General features: G+C 41.6%; 1 protein-coding gene across 1 annotated transcript; it reads left to right on the top strand.

The window, feature by feature from the left end:
* Positions 1-757: 757 nt before the first annotated feature.
* On the top strand, positions 758-24,255 carry LOC110980490 (guanylate cyclase soluble subunit beta-2-like). The gene is made up of 13 exons (XM_087142782.1): positions 758-900; positions 12,501-12,574; positions 13,431-13,525; positions 14,118-14,381; positions 15,066-15,238; positions 15,654-16,062; positions 16,609-16,929; positions 17,238-17,386; positions 18,957-19,103; positions 19,527-19,681; positions 20,559-20,707; positions 20,934-23,634; positions 24,194-24,255. Exons 1-12 carry the CDS (start codon positions 898-900, stop codon positions 21,173-21,175), a joined length of 2,181 nt encoding a protein of 726 aa, XP_086998908.1. The 5' UTR covers positions 758-897; the 3' UTR covers positions 21,176-23,634; positions 24,194-24,255.
* Positions 24,256-27,349: the final 3,094 nt, after the last annotated feature.

The raw sequence follows: 27,349 nt of genomic DNA, 5'->3' as shown, positions 1-27,349 counted from the left end.
GCTTCACAAAAATGTTTATTTTTTGCAACGTGTAGTGGCATACACAGACTGAACAGTGGGTCGTGATTGGTTGCAGTAGTATAGGGCCTGTTCGTTTCGTGTAGATCGGGATTGCGATAGGGATCTGACGTTGGTTCACTAATACCAGAACCCGCCTAATGGATGGAGCGAACCAGCGTTAGGATCCCAGATCGAGATAAAGATCTGTATGAAACAAACCGGCCCTCCGTTCCAGTACTCTTGAAGCGTACTGAATGTAAATTGCTCGATTAAATTACGTCGATGTCTACCGACGATAAACTCAATGCCCCATTATTCACCTCCTTGATATTACATAGTTCCAGCGGACTGTTTGCCATGATCCCTGTAGGAACGAATTCTGCACTCCTGTTTGCTTTTCTTGTACACGGACTTAACCCCTGTGAACAGATATAACACAGTCCAAGCGTCTTGTCTGAAGGGGGAAAGCACAGAATGTTAAGATTCAAGAGTGATTTTTTGTTGTTGAGAACGCCAATTAATGTACAGGTGTGGTGAATCTTGGCATTATTCCGGAAATAAAATCGAAAAATTAAATCAATTTATTGCACCAAGCCGTAGAAGAGCAATCCCATCTGCGGCCCACACGAACGAAATGATCTGATTACGCGCTGGGTTTTCCATCACCTGTCAGTCACCTGACAGAGATGACAGTGACCAATCAAAATAGAGCCGGTAAGGACGTGTTCGCGCAGAGTGGATATTGGCTGGAAAGCACCAGAAGACGAGCAGCGACAGGAGTCACAGGTGGGACTCCTGTAAATCTCTGAGTGGAGAGCGAACCACTCTGACGGCGCGTGGAGTTCTCTGTGACTGCTGGGGACGCAGACCCGTAACTCTCCTGGACACCTCTCCACTATGGTAAGTCCCTAAAATATATCACGCGAAAAGGATGGTGCACGAATGAAAGGGCCACTGATATAAACTTACAAGAATTTTGTCGAGGAGGGCTTTTTGAGGCGGATAAAAGAGATGCATGCCCATATGGTGTGAAAGAAATGACAGAAAAACTATTCCGAAGGAAGAAACGTGCGATCAACAACCAACCAATATTTCGGGCAAGAAGACGAATGAGGTTTAGAATATAGTTCTTGATTTCCTTCTTTAGATTTGACGTAAGATTTCTGATACGATTTCAACAATTACGTTTTAGTCCAATTATACAAGGAATCTCAGGGGTAAGAAAAGAAATAGATGAAGTTTTATAAATCCGGACGCTGTACAATAAGAGATAAATGCAGAGGGTTAGCACTGACTGTTATATCTACACGTCCCTGCAACCAAACGGGCCGAGCAGGCTTGAATTTTATCCACAGAGTCGATAATTGTCATTTTATCTACGAATTTCTCGTGCACAGCAGGGATATAAAACGCCCAGATTTATAATCTTTTTTTCTCTACTTGGTATACCAAAGGCAAAATGTCGAACACAGCCCAGTCCCCAACCCTCTTTCCTAACTGTGGGCCCCGCTGTTCATTTTCTCGTGGACTCTCTTTCTTTGAATAAGGTATAGTTCTTAACAAGCACCGGATAGATTATCAGCAACAGTAGGTACACTGTTTTACCGTTCAGCCCAACTACAAATCGGACATATCCAATTTTTATCTCACAAAGTACAGAGCAAAAAATAAGCTTCTAATCACCAGTCATTCACTTAGTAGAATTATTCTCCACGGCCTCGAATAAAACCTAATTGTGGCTACTGCCAAAAGGAAATATATATCAAGGACGCCTACAGTAATCTTTAGCCTGATAAGGGTATTAAATGTCTGTTCCATTAGCCGTAGTTGAAGATCAAGATTATGACATGCAATGCCGTCACTGTGTTTTACATGGGGAGAAATAGTGAGAAATTATATGCAAATCTGATGCTCTTGACCTTGTAGTCAAACAAATCATCCGAAACCAGTTTCTTTAAAGTAGGCATTCTCTTCCATTTTGGTTTTGATATGCGTTTTTAAAAGCCACAAATATCCAGACTCGTCACTCTTTGAGGGTATTCATTCCCTCTGTAGACAGTTTCTATCAGTTTGAGAAAAAGGACCTTTGACCGGAGTATTGCACTTTATTGATCCCTCTCCTTCGTACTCAATATCCCTTTGCCCTTTCTCTTTACTATCACATCCCAAATTACATTAATTGATCAAACTAACCCAGAATTTCAGCGTAGCCATAGCTCGGTAACTCTTAAATATGACCTTATACAAATCGTGATCGGATTTATTTTAGTTATATATTCATCAATTCTTGTTCCTCTGGGGCTAAATCAGCTAAGCATAAGCTGTTTTCCACTGATGCCCAGCAGTTAACAAGAAACAAAATTTTACCATACAAAAATTTATCCCCAAATTAAAATCAAAATGTGCAGTCTGAACATAGCGCAGACCACAAACCGTTATTTGAAAACCAAGCACTGCAAGATATGAAATATACGAAAATTACGAATCTCACTTTAAGACAGGACAATACCACATCAATACGATCAAATAAAATCATCTATAAAAAAAATCATGCCAAGAATTCATTAAAAATTCAAAGAGAGCTAGTGCACAAGTGTAATGTGCACTAGAATATTAAAATGCAACTATATTGTCATAACGATGTGCTGAATTTCCCTATAAAAATGACAACAAACCCTCAGATCGAGTAGCCTAGAAGCGATAGTTTGCTGTCTGACCCTCAGCTTTCTCTCAGCAACAAGCTTTGACCGTGACCTGGCGGACTTACCGTAATGCACAAAAGTAATTACCGTAGCACGGTCAGTTGATTGGACGTAGTAATACGTACCAAACGCAATTTAGGCCTTAAGCTCTCAGTATAATGCAAAAACAGCCAGCAACATTTGGTAATTGCAAACTCGAGCATTTTAATCCCTTTCTGTATATTTCATTTGCTTGAACACACACGCATCATTATTTACGATTAGAAACCTTTTCAGGTTTTGAAGCAAAGAAAGGGGAAATTGCATTTCTGTACCGATAGTTGAATGGCAATCGTCGACACATGTTACAAACACGGGGAGGGGGGTGTCACAGTCAGGTTATTTTTCGTTCAGGCGCATGCGTTCCTGCCCTTCTTGTCACTACCATACCTGTCACTCCTGGTAAATTAACCCCGTAGCCAATTGGCTTGCCTGGGCCACTCGCACGAATTCACTGGACTGTGTACTGTGCAAGTCTTTCATTAGATCTCTGGAAAGTTTACTAATCGACCGAAAAACATCCAGGGTGAAAAACACAGGTTGTCTCTGTGGTAAAAGGAAATGGATTGACATATGAGGACCTTTACAAGTTGCATTCGACGTCAGGCTGGGATGGATCCGAGTCGGTTGTTTTGCACGACACCGATTGTGTCGGGGAATAACTGTCAGGCAAAAAATACTGCCTGTCACATGTTGCAACCGTTGAATAATAAATCTCAGCATGGCCGTATAAGTGATGGTCCATGTTTAGCATATACCGATACAGACGTTTTAACTATGTGTCTGCGTTTTGACGAACTGCATGATAAATTGCTTGGTGCACGACAACACAAGACATGCTTTAGCGTAAACACTTGAAATAGACTGAACAAACGCAAGGTATCACTTAAATGCGACGCACAATTTCAAATTTGGAGTTCAATGAAATGGCAAGGAAATATTTCACTTTGGAATTTTAGATGTGTGAACATGAAAACAATCTGTTGCATGAATTACTTCATTACAATTCAGAATACGACAAAAGGTACGAATAACAATGGCCTAACTCTGTTTGAAGTTTGCCTTATTTTTCAAAATTAAATTTGATCCCAATACAAATCTCGGTGAAGCATTATTTTCAGAGATTTAGCAAATAGACTGAGTATACGTAATGGCATTAGATTATTGAATATTCCATTATTTCTGTTGTGCTCAGATAATGTTTCGCTCATATTTTAATAAAAGCTGGGGCACCCCAGAGGGCCTGGAAGGAAATTTAACTACCCCCTGTATATGCGCCGTGTACATTTCACAACTTCAGATGGGGGGCACGTGGGGACACCGGGGAATTCTGCCGGGGGATGCCCGGTAGTGACCTTACTGGGATCAATTTTCAGCCACATTCACATAAAGAGAAGAATTCCAAAGGGTGGGGAGACTGAAAACAAAGAAGAAATAACAAACCCACTAAGAATTAGAAAGAAGGTCTTTGCAAAAAGAACAATAAAACCCGAAATTGTTCAACTTCGATGGAATCCGTTTAAATTAGTCGGAAATTGAAAACTACAGCAAATTAAAACAAGAATTTTAGGAAAAACGATGACAATTTTTAAAGCTTACAAAAGTCAAGAAATGTTATGGAAAATTACCTTCACGAGTAACAGTCACCCTTCTGGAAATCAGGACGATCTATTGTGCCTTTTTTACGCACTTCTCTGATACCAGAAGTTCATCATGTAAAAAAAAAAGAAAAAGAAAAAAAATGCCATTTTTCTAATAGGACCCATCATTGTTTGCAAAGGTAATGCGTCAACCATAAATAAGGGAAGTATTGACTGGTTCGATGCAATGATACAGAAAAAGTGTGAAAACTGTGCGGTTTGTTTCTCAACCAGATTAGACTAAAGGCAACCATACAAAACAAAGCAAAACAAAACAAAATAAAAAACCTAACGCCTGGACGTCAAATTCTTCATCTTGCCACTCTTAAAACGAAGGTCAACCTACACAGACGCGCTATCAAAAACCAATTTCATGCAGATAATGTCCTGTTGGCGTGCAGCGGTAATACTGTACCGCTATAAATCCTGCCTGTACCGTCATTGTTGGATGTAAGATTTTATGACACATCATTTTCGTTTCAAGGGTTTTTTGTCTTTTTTTTTTAGAGGCCGTGCACCATGCAAGCACAGCTCCCCGTGACATGACAAAGGTCTTGTTTTTTCTTTTTCATTTGCCATTGAAATTATCAAACGAAGACAACAATATTGCGTGTTTCATCATTTAATTTGCATGGGATTTTCCCGTGAAATTGATCAAACACAGGGAACATTATTGCATTTGAAATAATGTAATTGTGCTTCTGTGAAGGGAAGTGACCACTGAATGAGTTCCTCAACCCCTGTCGAGAATTCGCCGTTGGGTTCGCAACAGCCACCCAGGTGTCCACTTTAGTAATCGTTTTAGAATGCAGCAGTGCGACCATTCGGGCTGTTGTCCATGAAGCTAATTGGCCACTTTGTGGTCATCACAGTGGAATCCAAGGCAAAAGAAAAACTGGTTGAACTAGTTATAAAAAACCTACTTGTCATCACACGATTGAACATGTTAGTTGACTCTGAAAAAAGAATCAGAATTGGCAGACAAATTAAGGAGATGGTTATACTAAGCATTTGAATTGATTTGTAATGAAAGTTTTTCAGAGAAATTAGCTCATGGCCAGTTCACCACTTTTAATCGAAGGCTTAGGGAGGATAACTGGAATGAAACCATGTGATCCAAGTTAGTACCAAAATAAAGATTTACCAAAAGACAGACAAACTGTCATAAACGAACTATGAGGCTCAGGTGAGAACATAATAGTATTGATCTCGACGCACCTGTCTTATACTAATCCACTTTGAGACATTTTTGGTCTGGACAATTTCAGGAACCACCTGGTTTCGCTGAATTAAACCCCCTCCATTTCCGGGACCACGCCTTCATTCCCCTTCCGAGTCCCGCAAAGGCATTTCCGTCATGGTATTCGCGACAAGGTTAATTGTCACACCTCTGTCTTGGATACTGTCCGTTTATTGGCCCAGAACGATCACATGACAGGGCGACATATCCGCCTATCACACACACGTACGCGCGCGAAACAAAAGAAATTCAGGAAGTTGGAGAACATTGATTTGCCGTCCTTTAGTCGTTTTGTGCATAAGCTACCAGAATTCGATCAATGATTGCGGTCTTATAACAGACTTGTACCCGTCCCTGCAGTGTATAAGGTAATGTGGGGGCCGCTAACCAGACTATATAAATGTACTCACTGGTACCCGCAATAGTTTCACGTTAGCGTTTTTGCATTTAACGAAAGGGAGGGGACAGTGCATTTACGAACGATGTCGTTTACGTACATTAATTGTACAGTTTTACAGTATGCCCATGATCCTCTTCTGAAATTCAGAGTTTTTTTCTTTGGATGAATTCCTCAAGACGGAGGTATAACAAAACAATTGATGATCACTGTGGTGTGGGATATGACGTTTTGAACACCCTCAGGCACGCATAGCGCCCTCAGCTTCGTCTTGGGGCGAAAATCCAATATTCCCCCATGATGGTATGCCGTATTGATTTCCCAGTGTAGGTTACGTGTGCTATCCCCTTGCACGGGATGCACTCCATCGTCTCAATTATATTCATTTGGTAAAAAAAATTGCTTTCCCGAGTAACAGATTCAATCAGATCGATCAACCCTAATGACTCCACCGTCTGAAGAATGAAGGAGGAAGCTACCATTAAACAGATTGTGTATTTTGTGTGAACCGTTCTGTTCAGATTGACCTTAAAGGCGATGACTTTCGCAGAAACCGAAACCCAAACCAAACCAAGAGCAGCACCCCTTCCAAAAAGGGGGGCAATAAGAAACAACAGCTCGCCATTTCATTTGTAGTCATCAATGTCGATTGATTTGCTTCAAAAAATGATCAACAGACCGCCATCAAAACATCGGTCTCAAGCTGGGCATCATCCACGCAAATCGGCCAAAACGCCATCCCGTGTGAACCGTGTAACAAATCTGAAAACACGAAAATCCCGCACACTAATGCACAACCAAAACCATAAACTCACTGTTCAAATCATGATCATCATGTCAGAAGCTTCCACCCCAGCGACTGCAAGCTGTCAGCGTTAATTTGAAATATGCCTGCCTCCCTGCGTATAAGAAATGTTTCCATAGATGCAAACGTTTCACTCTGTCAACAGCTTTGTTGCAACAGATCCATACGTTACCCTTGTGGCGATATTAAAGACCTTGACATTTTGGGTGCGAGGCCACGATGGAGGTCGAAAATTATGATTTCCGTTCCGTTTCTAACCTTTAATGCATATAAAATGTTAGTCTTACCCTTGACATATAAGAATGCGTAGTGTAAGAAACTCACAAAAATCATGCCTCAGCTACGACTCCTCAGTTCAGTAATGTTAAATGGAAAGACTTTCTTGCATATTTTTCCGAGGTATTTTTCTTAATGCTTGATATTTATATTAATTGTCATTTGGATGTTATTTATAATATTTTTGATTTTCTTGTAAAGCGTTTTGAGAGTTTAATGTAAGACGCTATACCAAGATATAACCATTTATATTCTTCTTCTTATTATTATTAATATTATATAATTCTAAATTTATTTTGAGAATTCACATAGCTATTTCATGTTTGATGTTAGTTGGATATGCGCGCATTCAGTGTGAAGACATGAAGGGTTTTTGCAGAACACAGACAGGCAGGCAGACTTGCATGGTGGATCGGTGTATTATAGTTGTGTTTTAAAAAAAGGAAACCACAATTTATTAACTAATGATGTCCTCTTTCTCAGAAATCCAATTTACAGTCAGAGATGACTGAGCATGAAGCAGTTCAATCATGTCAACTGGTCTTGCACCAGATTCACTGCAGCCTAGCTCCGACAATTTTCATTACCTCGAAAAGGAAGAAAGACCAGTGTGTCCTTGAACAAAATTTCTATTCAGTGATTTACCTGCCTCGACCTAACCCCATTGTCCTTTGGTCTGCCCCCCCGTTCCTTTCAACACAAGATTCAGCTCTGTTCTCATCGCTCTGAATGCATTCCTGATTACGTCTCTCTGTCATCTTAAGGTCTCAACAGCAGCAACGATCCTGACACGTAGGTCATTGATATCCTAGGGTGGGGACTTGTAAACTTGATTCTTAAGATGTCCCCACAATAAGAAATCACAGGGGGTAAGGTCAGGGATCTTGGTGGCCACTCAATCTCAGGGTTGCTCCCAATTTCTCTCGTGTTGAACAGCTCTCGTAGCCTTTCCCTCACGATGAACCGACGATGAGCTGGGGCTCCATCCTGGGCCCACCATAAGCGGCGAAACATTCCACAGTGGTGTTCAAAGTGTTGCTGTAACTGCTGTACTATTTGGTCGTTGATAATTTCAAGGTAACGTTCACCATTGAGATTGCCATCAAAAGGGACAGGGTCCAATGATGGTGCCATCTCCACACACACCTATCCAAAGGGAAATCTTCTCTCGGTTCATTTTCACATCAAAAGTGAAGTTGGGTGGTATAATTCAGAGGCCCAATCAAAAGGTCTGCGCTGGACTGACAAGGTTCTTTACCAAAACATTTATCCGGTGCAAAACCAGTTCGGACATGGTTCATTGACTGCTTCGTGCTCAGTCATCTGTGACAGTAAATTGGAAATAAAAGGTCGTTACCAATTTCCAAAAATATTTGACCATGTCCAAGATATAAAAAAAATAATCTCGGTTTCTTTCTTTTTTAACACACTGTTTAGGTATTCTGATTAATTAAGCCAATTATTGGCACACAATGGCAGATTACAGTTCGTTTACCTTAGTTTTGTGAAACAGACGCAAACCAGACAAAAACCCTGTGTTACCATGTCTAGAGTGAGATGAATACAATTTTCCAATTAAGGCTTTACAGCAGACTGGAGGCCTACATCCTATTCAATTGACCAAAACATCTTGAGGGAATGTCATACTCTTTTTATTGATGGCTAATGCCCTTTGAATGCGTCAGCGATGATCAGAAGTCTTCATCAGAAGACACGTCTTAAGCAGGATGTCCTCTTTGGACTTCAGATGGTATTATGCTCTCAATCAAGCCAAATGCATCAAAGAGCTAGAGATGTGAAGGATATTGCTTGCTTTCATCAGTGAGGTGAAAATAACATGACAAAAGCTTCAGATGGCACTGAACCCTATATTTATTATTAATTGTTAAAAATAATTCAAAATTCTTCAGACAGTTTCCGTATTCAACAACGCGTCATGTAACCGTATATTAACAACTGATAATCACTAGCCAAGTGATTCAGGCTCAATCTTAAAATGCAGTCCAGCAACTAAAATCACTCCGTTTTAAGAGTCAAGTTAACCCGACAAAGAGTCTTCATATACTCATATACACCTGGAGTGCAGTCATAATGACCCTAAACTCGTAATTTCTTCTACTCATTATCCGAGTTTGAAGCAATTCGCTCTGTTTGAAGAGTCAGTTGACTCCAATTTGGCTTTGAATGATGCCTGCTGCGATGTAACAATGCCCACAACGTGAATCATGCGCTGGCACATCTATACAAGACAGTTTAATTGATTCCAATTGGTCAAGAGTGTGTAGGCACGTGCCACGCCACGCGCGCGCCAAGTCCACATAAGGAGATTCTTCGGGCTGCTTACACAACAAGTATACAATTTAATGGACTTGGGGTAGTTGGGGAATTGAAAGTAAAATTCTTGAGCAAAATCCTTGGAAATTTATCATCCATTGGTTTCCTTTGACCCTAAAAAGGTGTTTATGAATGCAAATAAACGTGTACTTGGTCTGAATTAGTTGCGTCCATTCTCCTGAGCCGGTCTTAAACGCATCACGCAACTACTTCAGACCAATCACATATTTGTTCACATAATAAATGTGGTTACACTCCCCAGATCGATTTCCGAGGTGTAACAAGAATTTGTTTGAGTGAAATGATCTTTGAATGCGTCCGTGTGATGCAGATGGTAAAAAATTGTCGAATGCGCATATGCATCGCTAAAGTTATACTTCAGAGTCATTCCAAGTCATCCACATCGCTGTGTAGCGGTTTAAGGGCCCAGCTCTAAAAAAAGAAAGAATAGGTGTCATCTCTTGACCTGTCTATATGAACAAAAGAGAAAACATTTCCATACCGATGAAAGGGTTAGTGCCAAACCGGTCGACGAGCTCAATCTAGAGAAAACACAAATCGACATTTTTCCAGTACGAGTTCCAGTACAAGTTTCTGCCTACGTGCCTACGGCAGAAAATTTATTTCTTGTTATACAAGACCTTGAAATTTTTATTTAATATATTGCTTGTTGAATTAGAGTTTACTGATCAGTCGTCTATGCAAGTCCATTCAATCACATCATCACTCTACAATGACAATGGCATTCTGCTAGAGAACCTACTAAAGCAGTGACATGCTGTTTTCAAGGCCACCTTATTAAATCAGTGATTTTTCTTCTTTTGTGATTTTTTTTCGAATTCAACTTCAGCGAATACGCGTATATGCAAAGAGTATAATCCCACTTGATCCAATGCTTAGATCGGGGACTTTCATTTCCATGTCCAAGGCTCATATTTCCAAAGTAGGAATGGCTCTAGAAAGACTAAACGTTGCCCCCTCGTTGTGCGTTTCCAGAACTCTTGGGTAGGAAAAATAACGTGCAACAATGTTAGAACTACTAATTTTTCCGTTTGTTCACTTCTTAAATAAATAACCTCGGAAAAAGGCCTTCGTGAAATATTTGCTGGTATATTTGTTTACAGAAACTAAAATGTTATTACACCTGAAAGAGAAATATTTTGCAAAAAAATTGACCTCTCGCTTTCAGAAATAAAAAATACATGACGACCACTTCGTTGGTCTCATACGCAGATAAACAGGTAAAAAACTATATGGTAGTCGTTCAGTAACTATATGGTAGTCGTTCAGTGACTATATGGTAGTCGTTCAGTAACTATATGGTAGTCGTTCAGTAAAGATTGACATAAAACAGAGTAAAATATTTTATGCATTTTACAATTTATATGGAAAAAAAATCTTTAAACAGCTCCAATGTAAAATCCCCATAGGCGGACTGCGCGAGGGTTCTGGAAGCTCGCTATGTGACCTTTAACATTCAGGATCTATAAGCACACGAGAGTGGGAAACAGGATATCTTTAAACTTAATAAATGACTTCACTCAGAAGTTAGCTTCAACAGAAAATTAGGTGAACTCTCCTATTTATGAATCTAAATGTAGCAAGGAAAGCAATAAGATAAAATTCCGTTAATACACGGTAGGACTGCGTCTTTTAATTTCTACCTTGAACTAAAACAGTGTTTGCCTGTGGGCCAAGCTACATCAAACACAACGTTGTCTACTGCGTGCAATACTGCATGTACTGTGCGCTATGTACATGTACACTGTTAATGCATCGTTCTGGCTATGACGTCATCGAATTAGCCTTGGAGTGCGAACGGCCCAAAGAGGATTTTTTGTAGGCGGGGAAATGCAGGATCTTTTTATTCATTTTGCGGTCACAATTAATGGGGTAAACATTAAATTTGTGATGTTTTGGAAATGGTTACGTACTTATTGTTATTTTGAAATACTTCACGCGATCTAACTGTTTTCTATTTCTGTAACCCTTTGAATACTAACATTGGTTTGTGATAGACTTCTTAGGTGATTATAATTATGGGATGTGAGGAAGGGGCGCCTGATGTTGCTGATTTTCAAACCGATATCTTGGGGGAACTTACAATTGTGTTTAAGGATTTCGGTGGCTTCCCCGATGCGCCAGGGGCACCAGTGTTCGATGCTGGTGATAGGTTCTTCTTGGCTCCAGTTGATCTGAGTGCATGTCTTCGGTGTGGGTCTTCAGGATAGATGACTTGTCTCTTCAAGGTTTCCTTTCCTGCGATGGGCTTTGTGTCCATCGAGTCTCGAGGGGGAGGTCTCCAGAGATACCACCATGAGGGTTCAAGACGTTTGTTTGTAGAACAGCAGAGGTTAGATGAGTTGACGCAAGTCCTTAGCGATGGTGGTGGCTGAGGACATTGGTGAAGAGAAAGAACACATCACAGCTGACCAAGATGTCGTGCGGTTGGAAAGACCTCAGTAGCAAAGAGGGTAACAAAGCAAATCTATGGTGAACACCTTTGCAAATTAATGGCTTCCTCCTATATAAGTTCAACTGTCCTGTAACAAAATCGCGCCATCCACTTGGCTTTCTGTAAGGTCGCAATTTCCTGGTAGCCCTCTCTAGCGGGTATTATTTCTGCAGAAGCTATCAACCGTGGGTCTTGTTTTTAAGGGCGGATCTAAGCTGTGATAAAAAACCGAAAACAAAAACAGATGGACGTCCACTTCGTTTATTGCCTGAGATGGAAAATTGTCCCGCGACTTTTTCTGATAACAGTCGATAGTTGTTTATTTGAGCTTGCCTGTCCTTGGACGCTCAATGCATATTCTACTGAACCTGAAAGTCTGAAGTCAAATCGTGCAGAACATCGATAAATCGGTAGAGTGCTCGTAGCGAGGAGAAAGTTTTATTTATTTTAAATATTGTCAAATGTTAGATTCTAAAATTTGCCGTGGAATAATGTGTTTTTGTTGATTTTACATTGAAACAAGCAGCAATGCCACTGAAGACTTATACCTGTTCGGGCATTGTTCAAACAACAGTATAATCCGCTTCTTCCCCGTTTATTGTTTAACGACAGTACGGCCTCATACAAATCTGCTTGAAGGACTTGGTTCTCGAGAGGTTCGGCGAAAGTACGTGGGACACTATACGGTAAGTCCTTGTCGCCGGGTTCAAGGCCAAGTGCAATCCACGCCCCGACGGGAGCGATTGGACTCTCGTTCCCTATCACAATAAGGGATCGAGTAGATTCAGCGACGACGATCACGGATAATAGTGGAGCTCCTGGGCCGATGTGTTCTTCGAAGGATGAATGATGTGTGTTTTTATTACGGCATGACTTTAGAGCTTGGCTTATTATGCTTGCAAAGTTAGAGGAAAGGCTGCATTTAGTCTTCAAACATTTCGAAAGACTTGTCAGTGAACGGCTTTACAGCAGAATGTTTCTTTCCATCCTGTCATGCAAGTGCACTTTTGAATGGTTCAACTAAGTCGTACCTTCTGAGGAAATGCTCGGAACTTTATTTAAATTGGTACAAACAGAATGATATCTGAAAGGGCTTTTTATGATTTCGCAATAATCAAATGAATACAATTACATTCATGGCTATTTTGCTAAGCAAATTTGAACTTAGCCTACGAAAATCATGTGTGTAAACGTAGCAAGAGACTTAGGCTGGATCCGAATCTGTTGCCTAGAGCTAGGTCTAGGTCTTCACTCCATCGGAAATGCGTGGAGATGCGTAGACAATAGACCTAGCCGTAGCTCTGGAAAACCGTTTCGGACACGGCCTATACTTGTATATACCATATTCTGGCATGGATGAATGTCAGAATGTTAACTGTATTTCATTGGCAAATGGATAAACGTTAAAGGCGCGTGAGTGGCTGTTGTTCCTGGTGGCAGCAGAGAGCTATGACGTCACAACTGATGTGTCTAGCTGGAGAAGTTGAAGTGAACGACGTTAGTCATGCACCTCCCATAATCGAGGGTATTTTTTGCCCACAGTAAAAACGCCGGGGTTGAAGACAAATTCGTCAACTTTCAACAGTATGGTGACGACGTTACTTATCGCCTGGCCGAGGCTGCGGCTAACTTGTTGGGTTCGTAATAATCAGGGCTGAGCCTACTACCCAGTGTCACCCTTTTGTAGAAACAATCTTTAGGCTATTTTGAGATTTGGAGCTAGTTATAAATAATATAATAATAGCAGTGAAAATCTAAGTAGAACAACCCCCAAGGAAAAAAAAATGAAACAACCACCCAATTGCTTAAATCGCTGACATGTCATAATGTAACGTGCTTACCTTTGTGCATTAAAATTTAATGTTAGCCAAAGTTCGACTTTATAATGTGCTCTTGGGATGATATTCCATGGTAACATTTTTCATGGTACCACTAAGCGCTCAACGTTGACAAATCACATGGAAATATATAAATAACGATTACTTCCTTTCAAAATGCATTTTCAGTGCATGGTTCAGAATAACGTATGAGCAATTTATTTTGAATTTTGTTAGCATTGGTACAAATACAAGAAAACTGTTGACATAGGAATCTGCCTTTTATAAACAGAACCACAGTCTTTCGCAAAGGGAATGGCACACGGATACATTTCGCTTGAAGGTTAATTTCCTTTGAGCCAGCCATGAATAAGCCACGACACCCTGACATTTCACAATCTTGTTTTCATAGGCGTGGACACCGACAGCGTCTACGAGCTTTTTGGGGTCTTCTGGGTGACCTGGGTCATGCGCATCGGCTATGACAAGCTCATCCGCACGCTTGGTAAGAATCTGGCCGAGTTCATCGGGAATTTGGACTTCATGCACACCGTCTACATGAAGACCATGTACCCGATGATGGACGAGCCGTCGTTCCGAGCCGAGACACGGCAGGACGGCAGCCTGACTCTGCACTACTTCTCTGTGCGTCGAGGACTGAACGGCGTGGTATCAGGTCAGACGCTAATAAACTGATTTTCACTGCCCGTTTTCGACCCAGCCTGCGGCAACCAAATGAGTGTGACGTAGTCGCAAGTTAAAACACGCCCACTCTGTACTTGTGGGGCGGAGCAAGGGTAGCGTTGGTTGGGGCATTGGTCAACATTTTTGTATACAGTACGCCTAATATGATGCAGTCATATATGAACCAGACAAGAAACAGGGAAAATGCAAAAATCATTATTCTCTGTAAAGATAGATAGGCTGAGACCAAATAACCTGGGTAATAATTTTCAATGAGTAGGAACCCCAGCTTTTCACTAGCTACAGCAGCAACAGCCAAATGGAGTAGGACTTTTTCAATGGCTGAAATGAAAACAGATGTCAGAATGGCACAGGTTATCTTTCCTTGTCTTTCACCTCCACTGGTTCGTTTCTTAGCTCGGTCCGCAGGTGCATTGGGTTTTCAGTCCCAACATGATTGCCAGGGTTTCACCGAGAACTGGGCTTTCGTCTCACCTGTAAAGTCTTAAGCTATAACTGTTCCTTTCAGTCAGTCCCCTTCATTGCACACCGTGATATCTTTTTTTATCTCAAAGACCATCCTTTGGTGTGACGCAGTCATCTGCTTTGATGGACTGCAATAATTCAGACCCAGGTGAATGTTCACGTTCAAATTTGAATTTCCATTCAACCACAGGTGTCATCAAAGGTGTTTCTAGGATCATTTTTCGCGAGCGGATTGATATGGACGTGATTGAGTATAAAGAGGAGTTCCACAAGGGTGTCCGTAAAGATCACTGGGTCTTCCACGTGCGCTTTGTAGAATTCAACCTACCACCCATGGGCGTGGATGGCAAGGTCAAGCAGGAGGTTAAGCCATTTTTTATTTTCTTATAATCTGACGTATACGCTTGTAATTTTCTGTGTTTACGGTCATAACATGAGAACGACTGCAAATATTCAGACAATATGTGAGAGGGGATGCCATAACACAACGTTATCCTTGATCGACATGGACATCTAAATTTTGCAACGTAATTGCCAAGTATGAGTTCGTAGTTGATATATTCAATCCAGTCTTGTTAGCGAACAATCTTTGATTGGAATAATAATTCAAAAGACCACGAGTATGCCTACATGGATTGTGCTTCTTCACAGGAATCTTTACAAATGAGCTTTGGTACGTATAGGGTATTTTTTTAGGAATACGGCAAACTTACAAATACAGATAAATAAATGATCTTGCAAAGTGGTCTTTGTCTACCAAACTACATTTTGCCTGCAGGAGTGGCTCTCTATCCTGGCTAAGGACAACAAGGACAGGTCTTCACCAACAAAAGACAAGACCCCTGACATTCTGACCGTAATGGACACCCACCAGGACGGGGAGTTCTTGGCTAAGATCCCAGACAAGATCTTGATTGACCCGTCGACCTTCTGCCACTCCTTCCCATATCACTTCGTGTTCGACCGACACCTCGTCATCCAACACTGCGGGGTCAAGGTTCAACAGTTTTGCCCCCGGGTGACGGAAGAGGGCGCCCGACTAGATGACTTCCTTAGCATCAGGCACCCCAACATCGCTTTTAATATCAAGAGCCTCAGATCTTTCAGGACGTCAATTTTCATCGTGGACTTCAGGAAGGAGGAACTGCGGAGTGACATGCAAGACAAGCCCACAATTTCCTTGAGAGGTACGTAAAAGACTTCCATTTTCGTTTTTCACAATAAAAGCATTAACAGATGATAACTTCTACGAAAAAAAAGAGGAGAAAAAAAACGCGTCAACGCACCGCTTTTTGACCAAGCCCATGACCAGAAACCAGAGTCTTTTATTTAGCCTAAGGTAGATACCATAGCAAAGCACATACCAACAGCAAAGCGCATACAAACAGCAAGGCAGACACCAATGGCAAGGTAGGTACCAACAGCAAGGTAGACACCGATAAGTAGGTAGATACCAACAGCAAGGCAGATACCAACAGCGGGGCAGATACAAACAACAAAGCAAATATACCAACAACAAAGCGGATATATTCCAACAGCAAGGCATACACCAACAGCAAGGCAGACACCAATAGCAAGGCAGATACCAACAGCAAAGCAGGTATACCAAAGAAGCGCTATCGGAAATCCGGCAGCAATACTGATCACAGTGGGAATATTATACCCAACTCGATATTCAAAGGCTCCAGGGAGTGAGATTTCAATGCGGTATGATTGTAAGAATGTTTTTACAGGTCAGATGGTATGGATGGAGCCCGAGCAGAAGATGGTGTTCCTATGTTCGCCACGGCTTACCAAGCTTGAGGATCTCACAGAGCGGGGCCTTCACTTCTCAGACATAGCTCCCCACGACATCACGCGGGACCTCATCCTGTTCAACCAGCAGCGGATCGCTGAGGTGGAGCTGTCCAAGCAGTTAGAGCAGAAGAAGGAGGAGCTGAGACTCTTGATGAGAGACCTGGCCGAAGAGAAGAAGAAGACAGACACGTTGCTGTATTCCATGCTGCCCAAGGAGGTAGCAGACGAGCTACGAGAGGGCCGGAATGTCACAGCAGGTAGGTCTGCAGGTTGAAAGTTAGCGTTGTTCGTGACTAAGAGACGGATCTGCCATCCCTTGGCCACTGTGATTCAGCTTTGATCAGCATTCCTAAACATTACTACAGCAGTGATGAACAGTGAAGTTTATCGTGAAGTTGAACAACTTATGACTTAAAATGTTCACCAACAGTTTGGATCTCCCTGTTAAAGAAAATAAGATAGCTATGCAGCCGGTTTGTGACATCGCTGCAGACCCCAGTATCACGATAATCCCTTCAGAATCTAAACAGGTCATTTCTCTTTGTCTATTTCATTCCTCAAACAGGGGAGTTCCCACAAGTAACTATTCTCTTCAGTGACATCGTACATTTCACTGATATGTGCAGTCAATGCCAGCCCATCCAGATTGTCCACCTGCTTAACGCGATGTACACTAGGTTCGACCGACTGACAAATGTCTGTGGTGTCTACAAGGTATTCACGACCTGAATTTCCACAAGGGAACCACTGTCGTGTGAATCATGGTCACGGAAAATGACAGGCCGCTGCACAGATGATTCAAACGTGTGAAAGGCGTGACAGCCTCGTGTTACAAATCAGGAGATCTGATTGTTTTTCCAAATGCTGCACGTGACCCAACCGAGCCCCGTGACTTCTAAATCCTCGTGCTGCTACTTTTAGAGGGGGGTTCAATCTTGGGATCACCCAGGCTGTCACTGAAGCCAGCCTGAAACATCCCCTGTCCAATATGTTAGCATGTGTTTGCAAGAAAATACCCTCTTCCTATTGTACTAGCGAATGAGGCCAGTGAATTTAGACCGATGAGATACTGTTTGGGATCATCAGCGTGTCTGGAGCTGTATTGCTGACGCCACAACAGAGAGTTTATTTCCCTCTGTCTGAAATTGTTATTATTGGGCCGGCTGGGCCTGGCAGTGGTAAACTGAGACCACTTGTTAACCTGTTGAGACACGTGAGAGTGATCTGGCGCTGCACTGCCTTTTGCCATCCGTTGGCTTGTGTTGTCTTCAGAAAGAAGCGTGAAAATGTCATTTATGGGTCCATGGTGCAAAGTGTCCCCCCCCTAAATACGAGCCCCACACCCCTAAAAGGATTTTTTTTCACAAAAATGCAATTACGGCCCTGGCTGAGAGTGTTTCTATCAGATTTATTCAGAAAGAACTTATGAGTCCCATTTTACTGCAAAATAGCAGTGACCAAAGCATGTCCGAGGTGCCTCATTGGTGTTACGGTGAGAAAGGTCTCACGCCGACGTGAGATCAATAGATGGCGCTGTGTGGCCTACTCGCATGAGTGCATGATGGACAATGTATCTGGTATAAAGGGCAATGGTTAGCACACGTACGGCGCGAAGACCGCCCGCTAAATTCGTACCGGACAGGTAATGGCTTGGGCATTCGGGTACCTCTATTCCTCTCCTTAAATCAGACTTATTCTCGGAGTCCGTATAAATACATTGTACTCTTAGGGCAATGCTTACTTCAAGTGGGCGTAAATGAAAGGGTGGCATTTATAAAGACTGAACGCTGGCAAACACAATCGTCCAAGGGAGGCTGGGCTTTATTGAAGCATATCTGCGTCTAGTACAGACTAAGAAGAAGATTAATGACTCCAGTCAGTATCGTCTGATTATGGCAGGTTAATGATTAACACCCTTTGCACTTTTTCGTAGCATGCCAAAGGGGTGGACCAGAGGGGAGTTTCACAAATGAAAGTCTATCAGCAACACGCTTAATTTCAATATATTTTGTATATAGATAATGACCCTGTTTGGCATTGCTAGTAAAAGTGGAACAGTTTTGATCAAGTCAAAATAACGTTTTGAAGAATAATCATGCATATATTTTATGAGGGCATCAACCCATTATACGAAGTCTCAATAAAATTTCCAAGACGTTGCATCTTTATAAATTACATAAACTGGTTTCTACCCAAAAAATACCTGTATCAAAATTTTCTCGCACAGAAATATAAACTGATTACGATCTAAAATTACCAGTATCAATATGTGAATTTTTCGTAGGTTGAGACCATTGGAGATGCATATATGGTTGTAGGAGGCCTCCCCGTGGAAACCGATTCCCACGCCCAAAAGGTAGCGACGTTTGGTCTGCAGCAGCTTAATGCCTCGCGTGATGTTCAATCACCAGTCAATGAGGAACCCATTCAGGTATGGAACGCGTTGTTTGGATGCGTTACCGTTAATTTCAATTAAATACTGGTGATGGAAGCCAAAGAAACTCGTTTTATGACGTGACTATGACGATTGAGTAGTGCCAGAAATGTTTGTTTAAGGTGAGTTGGTCAGCAGACTAGTTCTGTAGATCAGTGTTTGAACAACTGTTTATTGTCAGTGAAACGCCCAGATGAGGTTGGGAACAATAATAGAAAAAGTATTACAAAGTTGCTAATTTATCACTAAGACTACAGCCCTTCAAAATCCACTGTCAAGGCATGAATCCATAAGAATACGCTAGTTTATTCACAGTCTTTTAGAGCCTTGTGTTATATTCAAACCCACCTCAGAAATTGCATCTATACACGTCTCACGGTGATATTTCTCCAACCTTGTGTCTTCTTTACTGGCCCACAGATCCGAATCGGAATACACACAGGTCCTGTCGTAGCAGGTGTGGTTGGTTTAAAGATGCCGCGGTATTGTCTCTTCGGGGACACCGTCAACACAGCCTCGAGAATGGAGAGTACGGGAGTGCCAGGCAAGGTGCATACCAGCGAAGCAGTGGTAAGGTGAGAAATTTCATATATTACTTCAGGCTCTTGGAGGCTCAAAAAGTGAAGTAGTTTGCACGAAGGTTTCATAGGTTTTGCCGGCAATCATAGAAATGGCTAAGACAAATGCTTAAAACCTGGGGCAGGGGGCAAGTGACTACACGCTTTCGTTCTTATAGTAATCTTTAGCCGAAGTAAAGGACTAGTGTTAAGCAGAAAAACGTGTAGAAAAGCTATTAGGAAAAATGAAATATTAAAAAAATCAATGTAAAATAAGGTGATGACGTCATCTTGACGTCATAACTTTGGCAATGATTTTATTACGCTGACAGTAGAGGCACTTTTGCGGTATGCGGTTTGCACCTTTAATCTGCATTCTAATTTAGAAGGTGATCATGTGTCTTGTTTCTATTATTTATGGTGGGGGTTTGTTTTTTTCCGCTCGCTGCTAAACTTGGGCCATCCTACCGCCCCTCTTCCATCACAAGTGTGTGGAATATATTTTCTCCAATCCTCGTGGGATCATGCTGATGGCACATTATAGCAATTAAAGAGTTTTATCACAAAATGCTATATTTACATTCTATTGATTTTGAGAGTGTTTCTCAATGTAAAGAAAATAAAAGACAGTTGGAGATACATTTTAACAAATCTTCAAAACTATACACATTCGAATTTATGAAACAAGATTTCAATTACCAGATATATTTATGAACAATGAATTGGTCGTCATACCTCATTTCAAAAAAGAGAGAAAAGGGAAAATGAAAAAGGTTTCAGTTGTTAAGCCCTAACAGGGAGTGAGAGATTGGTCCACACCTGTTCCTTACCAGAGCACAAAACAAACGTAACGTAACAAGTAATGTAGCACTCTCGTCAATCGATTCCTTTGAAGAGCGGTCCAGGCCAATGACGATCGGTTCATCTTCTCCACCCGGGGAGACATCGAGGTCAAAGGGAAGGGTAAGATGCGAACTTACTTCTTGTGTGGAATCCAGAAGGATGTTGAGGATGACGTTGCCAGCAAAGACGGCATGATTGAAGGTGTGTAAACGAGAATTTCGTACTTCATTGGAAATAAAATTTCGTTGCTCGGGCTTATGTGCGTAGCTATATTCGGTAGAGTAAGACCTTCTGAATTAAATATCCCTTTTATATGTTCGTTCGTTTTGTGAATAATCAAAATTACGAAAATACAAGGTACGCACGTGGTTTGTTGTACCAGGAAATATTTGACGTTTGGGTAGCGTTTTCAAATTCCTCATTTCAGGCCATCCAGCGGCAAACACCGAACTGTTCCAGGCACCGGTGAAGAGCCCCGCTACACCGAACAACGACTCCAACACTCAGGGCTCGACCGTGGCGCTGGGCCCAACCCCTGTGCCCACAGTGTGCCCAATGACCACGGGGGAAGCTCCCTCGCAGCCCACCACGACGGGACCCACTGGAAATGGTGCCAACGCTCCCCCACCACCCCCGACTCCGCCGTCGAAAGTCTGTGCTCTCTTGTGAACCTGCAAAGCCTTTTGTCGCTACCAAGTAGACTTGGAACGCAGAGAGTGTTATCAATTGCATTATTAAACACAGAAGTCCTGATTGAACCTACAACTTCTCAATAAATGAGACGCACTTTGCTCCGCTTTGTGGAGTTGAATTCAGAAAAGTCACATTCCGGCAGCTTCAAGGAACGACCACCTCGATTTTCCATATAAAACAATTTATAGACTTTTTGGAACTCTGCTAAGAATCTCAAGTGACAGTGGTGTACATAATTAAAATCTATCGTTCTACTTAAGTACAAAGTTTCCTCTGACATATTTTAACACTACAAATTAAATTTATGTTATCAAAAGCATATGTACTAATAGTGCGTTTACTATCAATGTTCACATTGCAACTGCACAAAAAAGGAAATTCACCTATTTCGATAATAATCGAGTATTATGACAATCAGTCATACAACATGCCAATTTAGAGGCGTGTAAGAAGGTCTGCTTATCAGAATCCATATGATTCACTTGTGTGTACACACCCAACCTCATCGCCTTGCACATTAAAAGGGAACCTCGAGTGCATTAAAAATCGCCCTAAATGAAGGTTGTGCAAATCACGGCAAATGTTCAATTTAGTTTCACGTTATTATTCTTCGGCCCAGCAGTGTTCACTACGCGAACTCCATCGTATCAAGTAACATCCTCAGAATGTTGATAAGATTTTGATGGAATTAGGAACGGTACTCAAATAATATCAAATACGTGTAGTCAGAGATATTTCATATTTTAACAGCTCCCCACCCCTTTTCCTTAGAAAGTTAAAATTTTGTTCCTTGGATCTGTTTTATAAACTGTTATTTGCTGAAAGGAAAATCATCAGACTATTTGGGTTTAGTTGTGTGAGTTTAAGCCTCCCTTTAATTTTCCCCCCAAATTTAGCACAAAACACAAAAGTACGTTTAATCACAAATGAAATTATTCATTAAAGTAGACAGGCACTAATGTGCACAACTTCATTGATACTCACGAGTTTCCAAAATGAGAAGTTACCCTCACTTTCGATTTCAACATGGTTGATTCATGAATGAGGTCTTGCGTTCCTTTTGTTCTGAGAAAAAGTGTATCCTTAAGACTTAAAAAAAAACTGTTTATACTTTTGTTTACAAAGATTATAACTTACACAAAATGTGTAAATTTTTACGGATACAACGGGTTTGCCTTTGTTTGAATTACGTTTAGTCTTTGGGCTAGCAAATAGGGCACGGAACTAAGTTTAGTTCACGAAATTTGTACCAATCCGAACTTTAAAAAAAAAACCAGAACATTCAAATCAAAACGAAGATGTTGTTATTGTGGGGTTGAAAATATTAGTAAATGTTTCAAAAGTCTTCACAAAACATATCTTTTAGACAAAAATCTACGCGGGTAAATATCGCACAGTGAAATATATACAAAAAAATCATATTGCAAACGTATTTATGCGGTAATCTGTTCCAAATGTAAAACAAAACTTATTTGTATGAATTTAATCATATGACTTATTTTGTATAAACAGTCATATTTCAGGGAACTTTTTTGAAGCTCATTGTCGGTTTCATATCAGCATAATATGAAAGTTTCATAACCACGAGATGAAGGGGGCCTACGCATTGTTGGATCGAGGAGTACACAAATGCGTAGGTCCTCCTCTTTTCGTGGTTATGAAACTTGCATATTAGGCCTATACTGTTATCAAAATGACAGTGAACCGTAAAAAATTGAACTAATGAGAGAAAGGAATGAGCCCCACAACCAAGAGTCCTTCATTATAAGGCAACACACCGCCAGTTCTGACATGGTCGATTGAACTGCTTCGTGCTCAGTCATCTGTGACAGTATATTGGATTTCTGAGAAAGAGGACATCATTAGTTAATAAAGGGTGGTTGTGCAAGAAATGAAGATTAGTTTTGGTTTCTTTTTTTAAGCAGTTGTATATAGTCACCTATTTGTAACACCGTAACGAGAACCTGCCGAATCGATGCTATCTTGCTTTTAAATGTAGTTTAGTAGTTGTTACTTTCCCCATTAAAACAACTTTTTTTGTCTGGGGGGGTCGACCCCAAATGTAAACTTACAGTGCTACTAATACAAAGATATACTATTTCTCTTGAAATTATTGTATTCCGTACAGAGGGACCGCACTCACACAGCTTACACCTGAGTCTGGTCCCTAAAATTAATATATAAAATAGTTCCAAAGGTCAGTACAGCGCTACTGAAAATGAGTAAATGACTTGATACTTGTCGAAACAGGTAATGTCAACAGTTCAAGTGAATTGGAAGAGCTTTGTTATGCAGCATGTCCTTTTATCGTTGGATTATCTCGGCGTATGTTGGATACTCACAATAACATGAAGATGCAAAGTCCAAAGCTTTGATTAGTACCACCAGCTTGGACAGGTTTAAGTCTATTATTCGTCTCCGAGCTACTCTTTTCGGTAAGTTTTTGGCAAGTATCGATTCCTATTTAGAAAAAGAACGTTATTCAGGCCATATACACAATGATCAATAGCTAATAGTATGCGAAGCATGCCCCTTACTGTAATTCAACACCTTTGAAGACAGATATAACTCCCAATGGAATTCTAAACAAAGACGATAAAAACAGAGGGGTTCGTACGCGATGCCATTTTGCATTCAGACCTGGAAGAGTGATATAGCAGAATGCGAATGGGGTGCAAAATTCCCTCCCTGAACGACATCTGGGCTTAAGTACTATGTGATTTGAATTAAACCTAGTCTATGGCTGAACACTGGGTGTGATTGTTGACGCTAAAACCCTCCTTAGCGATCATGTTGGCTCTGCGTTAAATATCAAGTCGCGCCATTTTTGTTTACCCAGTGGGATTGGCACGTCCCCCACTGCAGTGGAAGTCAGGGCCCCTTTGGTGTCCTCCCCCCGCAAATTTAAAATGTACACAGCCTATCTACAAGCCACAATTAATTTGTTTTCAGTGCCCCCCTTAATAAAATGTGCATCCCCACTTGTCCCTTCAGAATGTCGACCTATCTGCCTTGAGCGGAAGCACTCCCCCATCGGTTGAAAAGAGCCAAGAGGTAGGGGTATTTATTTTGTTAGTAGCGACCCGCCCATGGCGCGTGCATTTCATATGAGAACCAGCGAAGTACGGTTCCCTAAACTTCAGTTGATTTCAAAATTTAAAGTTTTTTTGCACATAACTCTCTCCTTTCAGAATGAGAATCGTGCCAACATTGCCCGAATACCTTCTGAATCTCTGTTATTGAACCCTAGGTCCCGGTATGGCTTACAGTGCTAACACCTTCTCCATTTGGGGCAAAATGGGAGAGGAACATCTCCAGTGTCCTGTCTGTCAAGACTACTTCAGACAACCAAAGATACTCAGCTGCCAGCACAGCGTCTGCGAGAGGTGCTTAGAAAAGGAGAAAGTGTCGGCCGTGTCTAAGGTCGAGTGTCCAGTGTGCTGGCAAACCACGATCCTACCGAAAGATGGCGGCGTGTCTTCCCTCCGGACCAACTTCAAGCTGTTGGATTTGGTGGAGGCAGCGCACAGACAGCACCGGAGGGAGCGGGGATCCGTGCCGGTCTGCCGGGATCACAGCTGGAAGGAGAGCCTGCTTTACTGTGAGACTTGCCGAGAGCTGATCTGTGAAGCGTGCACCAGCGAGGCACACAGCGGGCACGAGCACCGAGAAGTTGGGACGGCGGCCTCTGAGGCTAGACAGGATGCCAAGAGATACACAATCGCCATCAAAGCATCAGTAAAGGACTTGGAGGAGAAATTGTTAGCTATCGAGAAGGTGGAGCGAGATCTCAAGAGTGCCTCGGAAGACTGTCGTCAGGAGGTAGATGCGAAGGCCAATGAGGAGATGGCCAGAGTCAGTGTTGCCAAGCAAAAAATCAAGGACGAGATCAATTCCACTGAGAAGAGAAGGGCCCACAATTTGGCGGAATGCAAGCGCGAATGCAGGGTTCTCAAGGAGAGCATGAAATCCGCGGTGGACAGTTACTGTGCCGCGATTGACAGCGGTAACTTAGCCAGCGATTTCGACTTCGTCTCGCTTCATCCAAAGATCGCAGCCCTAGCAGAACTGGAGAGTTGCAAAGGTCCCAAGGTCGACTTATCACTGTCTGTTCTTCGGTTTGAAAGGTCTGGATCACAGGAAAATATTTGTCTCGGGCGACTGGTTGATATATAGGTAACATTTCGTGCATTCCGAGTGCCGCGAAATTGGCTTTAAAAGAAAGGAAAACAAAATGAAACGAAGCTGCTAACAATCCTGCGCCATGAGATTAGCGTCGGGGCGCCCTTCAATAGCATCCTGGCTGAACAGCAGCTATAGGCCCGTTTTGGCGTCGACGATCTACTGCAGAGGGACTTCGTAGGGAGAAAGTGATTGTCACGTTTTTTTTTTTTTAGGTGATCAGTGGGGACCAGTTTCCCAAAACTATTGACGGCTTCGGTCCAGGCCTTCAGACTACAGGTGGCCTTTTTCATAAAGGTCCCTAATCACTATGCAAAAAGTCCACTCAAGGCGATGATGACAAGAGAAAGACACTGGAAATGAGATGAATAGTGAGGCTGAACAATTGCATTCGATCTTAACTAAATTTGATGAAGATGAAAGCAAAAATTCTCATTCACCAGTTGCTATAGATAACCATGTAAAGATGGCAACGGAAAAATAAACCTATTTTTACTGGGGAAGCGTATTTCAAATGAACAACTATTAAAAATCCAATGATTCATTAGTGCGTACCTCCTGATATTTTAAAGTAAATTCTACGAATCATTATTTTCATATTCTTTGGAAAACATTACCTTTGTACTGCTTTGTCATCCTGTACGCTTTTACGAAAAGTTTTACCGTTAGCCTCGAAGAAGGGCAATCTTGGGGCTGCCAGTCATTACGTATATATTAACATTCTCCTATATATATACTCCAGCGCCCTCAATTGCTGATGGAGCATATTGGTGGCGCTCTTACAAATTCTTTCGCTTAATCTGCAGCTGTGGTCTTTGCGGTTTTTAGTGCAGTCCCGTAAAGGCAACAGACCGCCTATAATTTTTAAAAAGGTTTTAGTTACAGAAATCAATTATTAATTAAATAGATTGATATAGTCGTTGAGAAACCCACTACACTAACACACTTGTTGCAGCAATACATGACGTTCTAACTGACGGCATAGCCATAACATACATAACGTTGTGGTTAAGTTTCATGGAATTTCAGAGAACGGGTCTTAAGACGAATGAAATTAGATTTGGATTAGATTTTCTTCTTTAAATTTCACCCCGTGACCTCAGCCCTGGTTTTAACAGGTATTACCGCATCCTTTACTGACTGATTTACTGTACCTCAGTAGCTCACCAAGATAAGACTTTCATCGACATTTGAAGTGTAATCGTTTCCGTTGTAGTCTCGACATTTATAATCCTGTTACGTTTGAGGTCAGTGTGATGCCAAAAATACCAAAGGTATAAACGTCTGGAGGTCTATACCTCCAGGTTTAAATGGTGAATCGTGATTGAAAATAAGTCCATTAATGAAAGTGTGAAATATCGGTGAAACGCGTACATGTTCTTAATTATACCATGATGCCAGATACCACATTTCACAAACTCATATTTGATGTTGAGATTTCAAAGATAAGCACATTACGTTATAAATGTCAGTAGACGGTCCACAAAACCATTTGTCATCGTACACAAAGTGACCTTCTTTCTGAGAATCTGCGCATTCTCACGTCAGATAGCCTACCGGTCTGCACCGCAATCGCTAGCGCGATCCATGTTTCTAACGCTTTAAGAACGTTAACGATAACCAGATCTGGTATGTAAATCAATTCCGGATGCAAGCTTAAAACGTTTGCCTGTGTATGTGCAGGAAATGAACAAGAGCCATAGCCAAATACTTTGCTTCCCAGCGAAATGTCAAGAATATAGAATTTTGACAGGTTGGATCCTGGTAGATAAGATTCAGGAAAAAAGATGCCAAGGATAGATCCACATGGTTACGTTTCGCAGGAGCCTTCCTTGCGTCAACACAGGAACAAACTTTTTGAATTTAACTTGAGTTGTGTGAAAGCTACGTGCGGGCATGGAGTTTTTTTTAGCTTGAAGATCTGGGAGGGGGATTTTTATCAAAAAGTTTACTGTGACGGAGCAAACA

The sequence above is a fragment of the Acanthaster planci genome, linkage group LG10, assembly GCF_054643075.1.
Source record: "Acanthaster planci isolate LZ-2023a linkage group LG10, COTS_SCS, whole genome shotgun sequence".
Lineage (NCBI taxonomy): Eukaryota > Metazoa > Echinodermata > Asteroidea > Valvatida > Acanthasteridae > Acanthaster > Acanthaster planci.
This window is presented reverse-complemented; position numbering and strand designations above follow the sequence as displayed.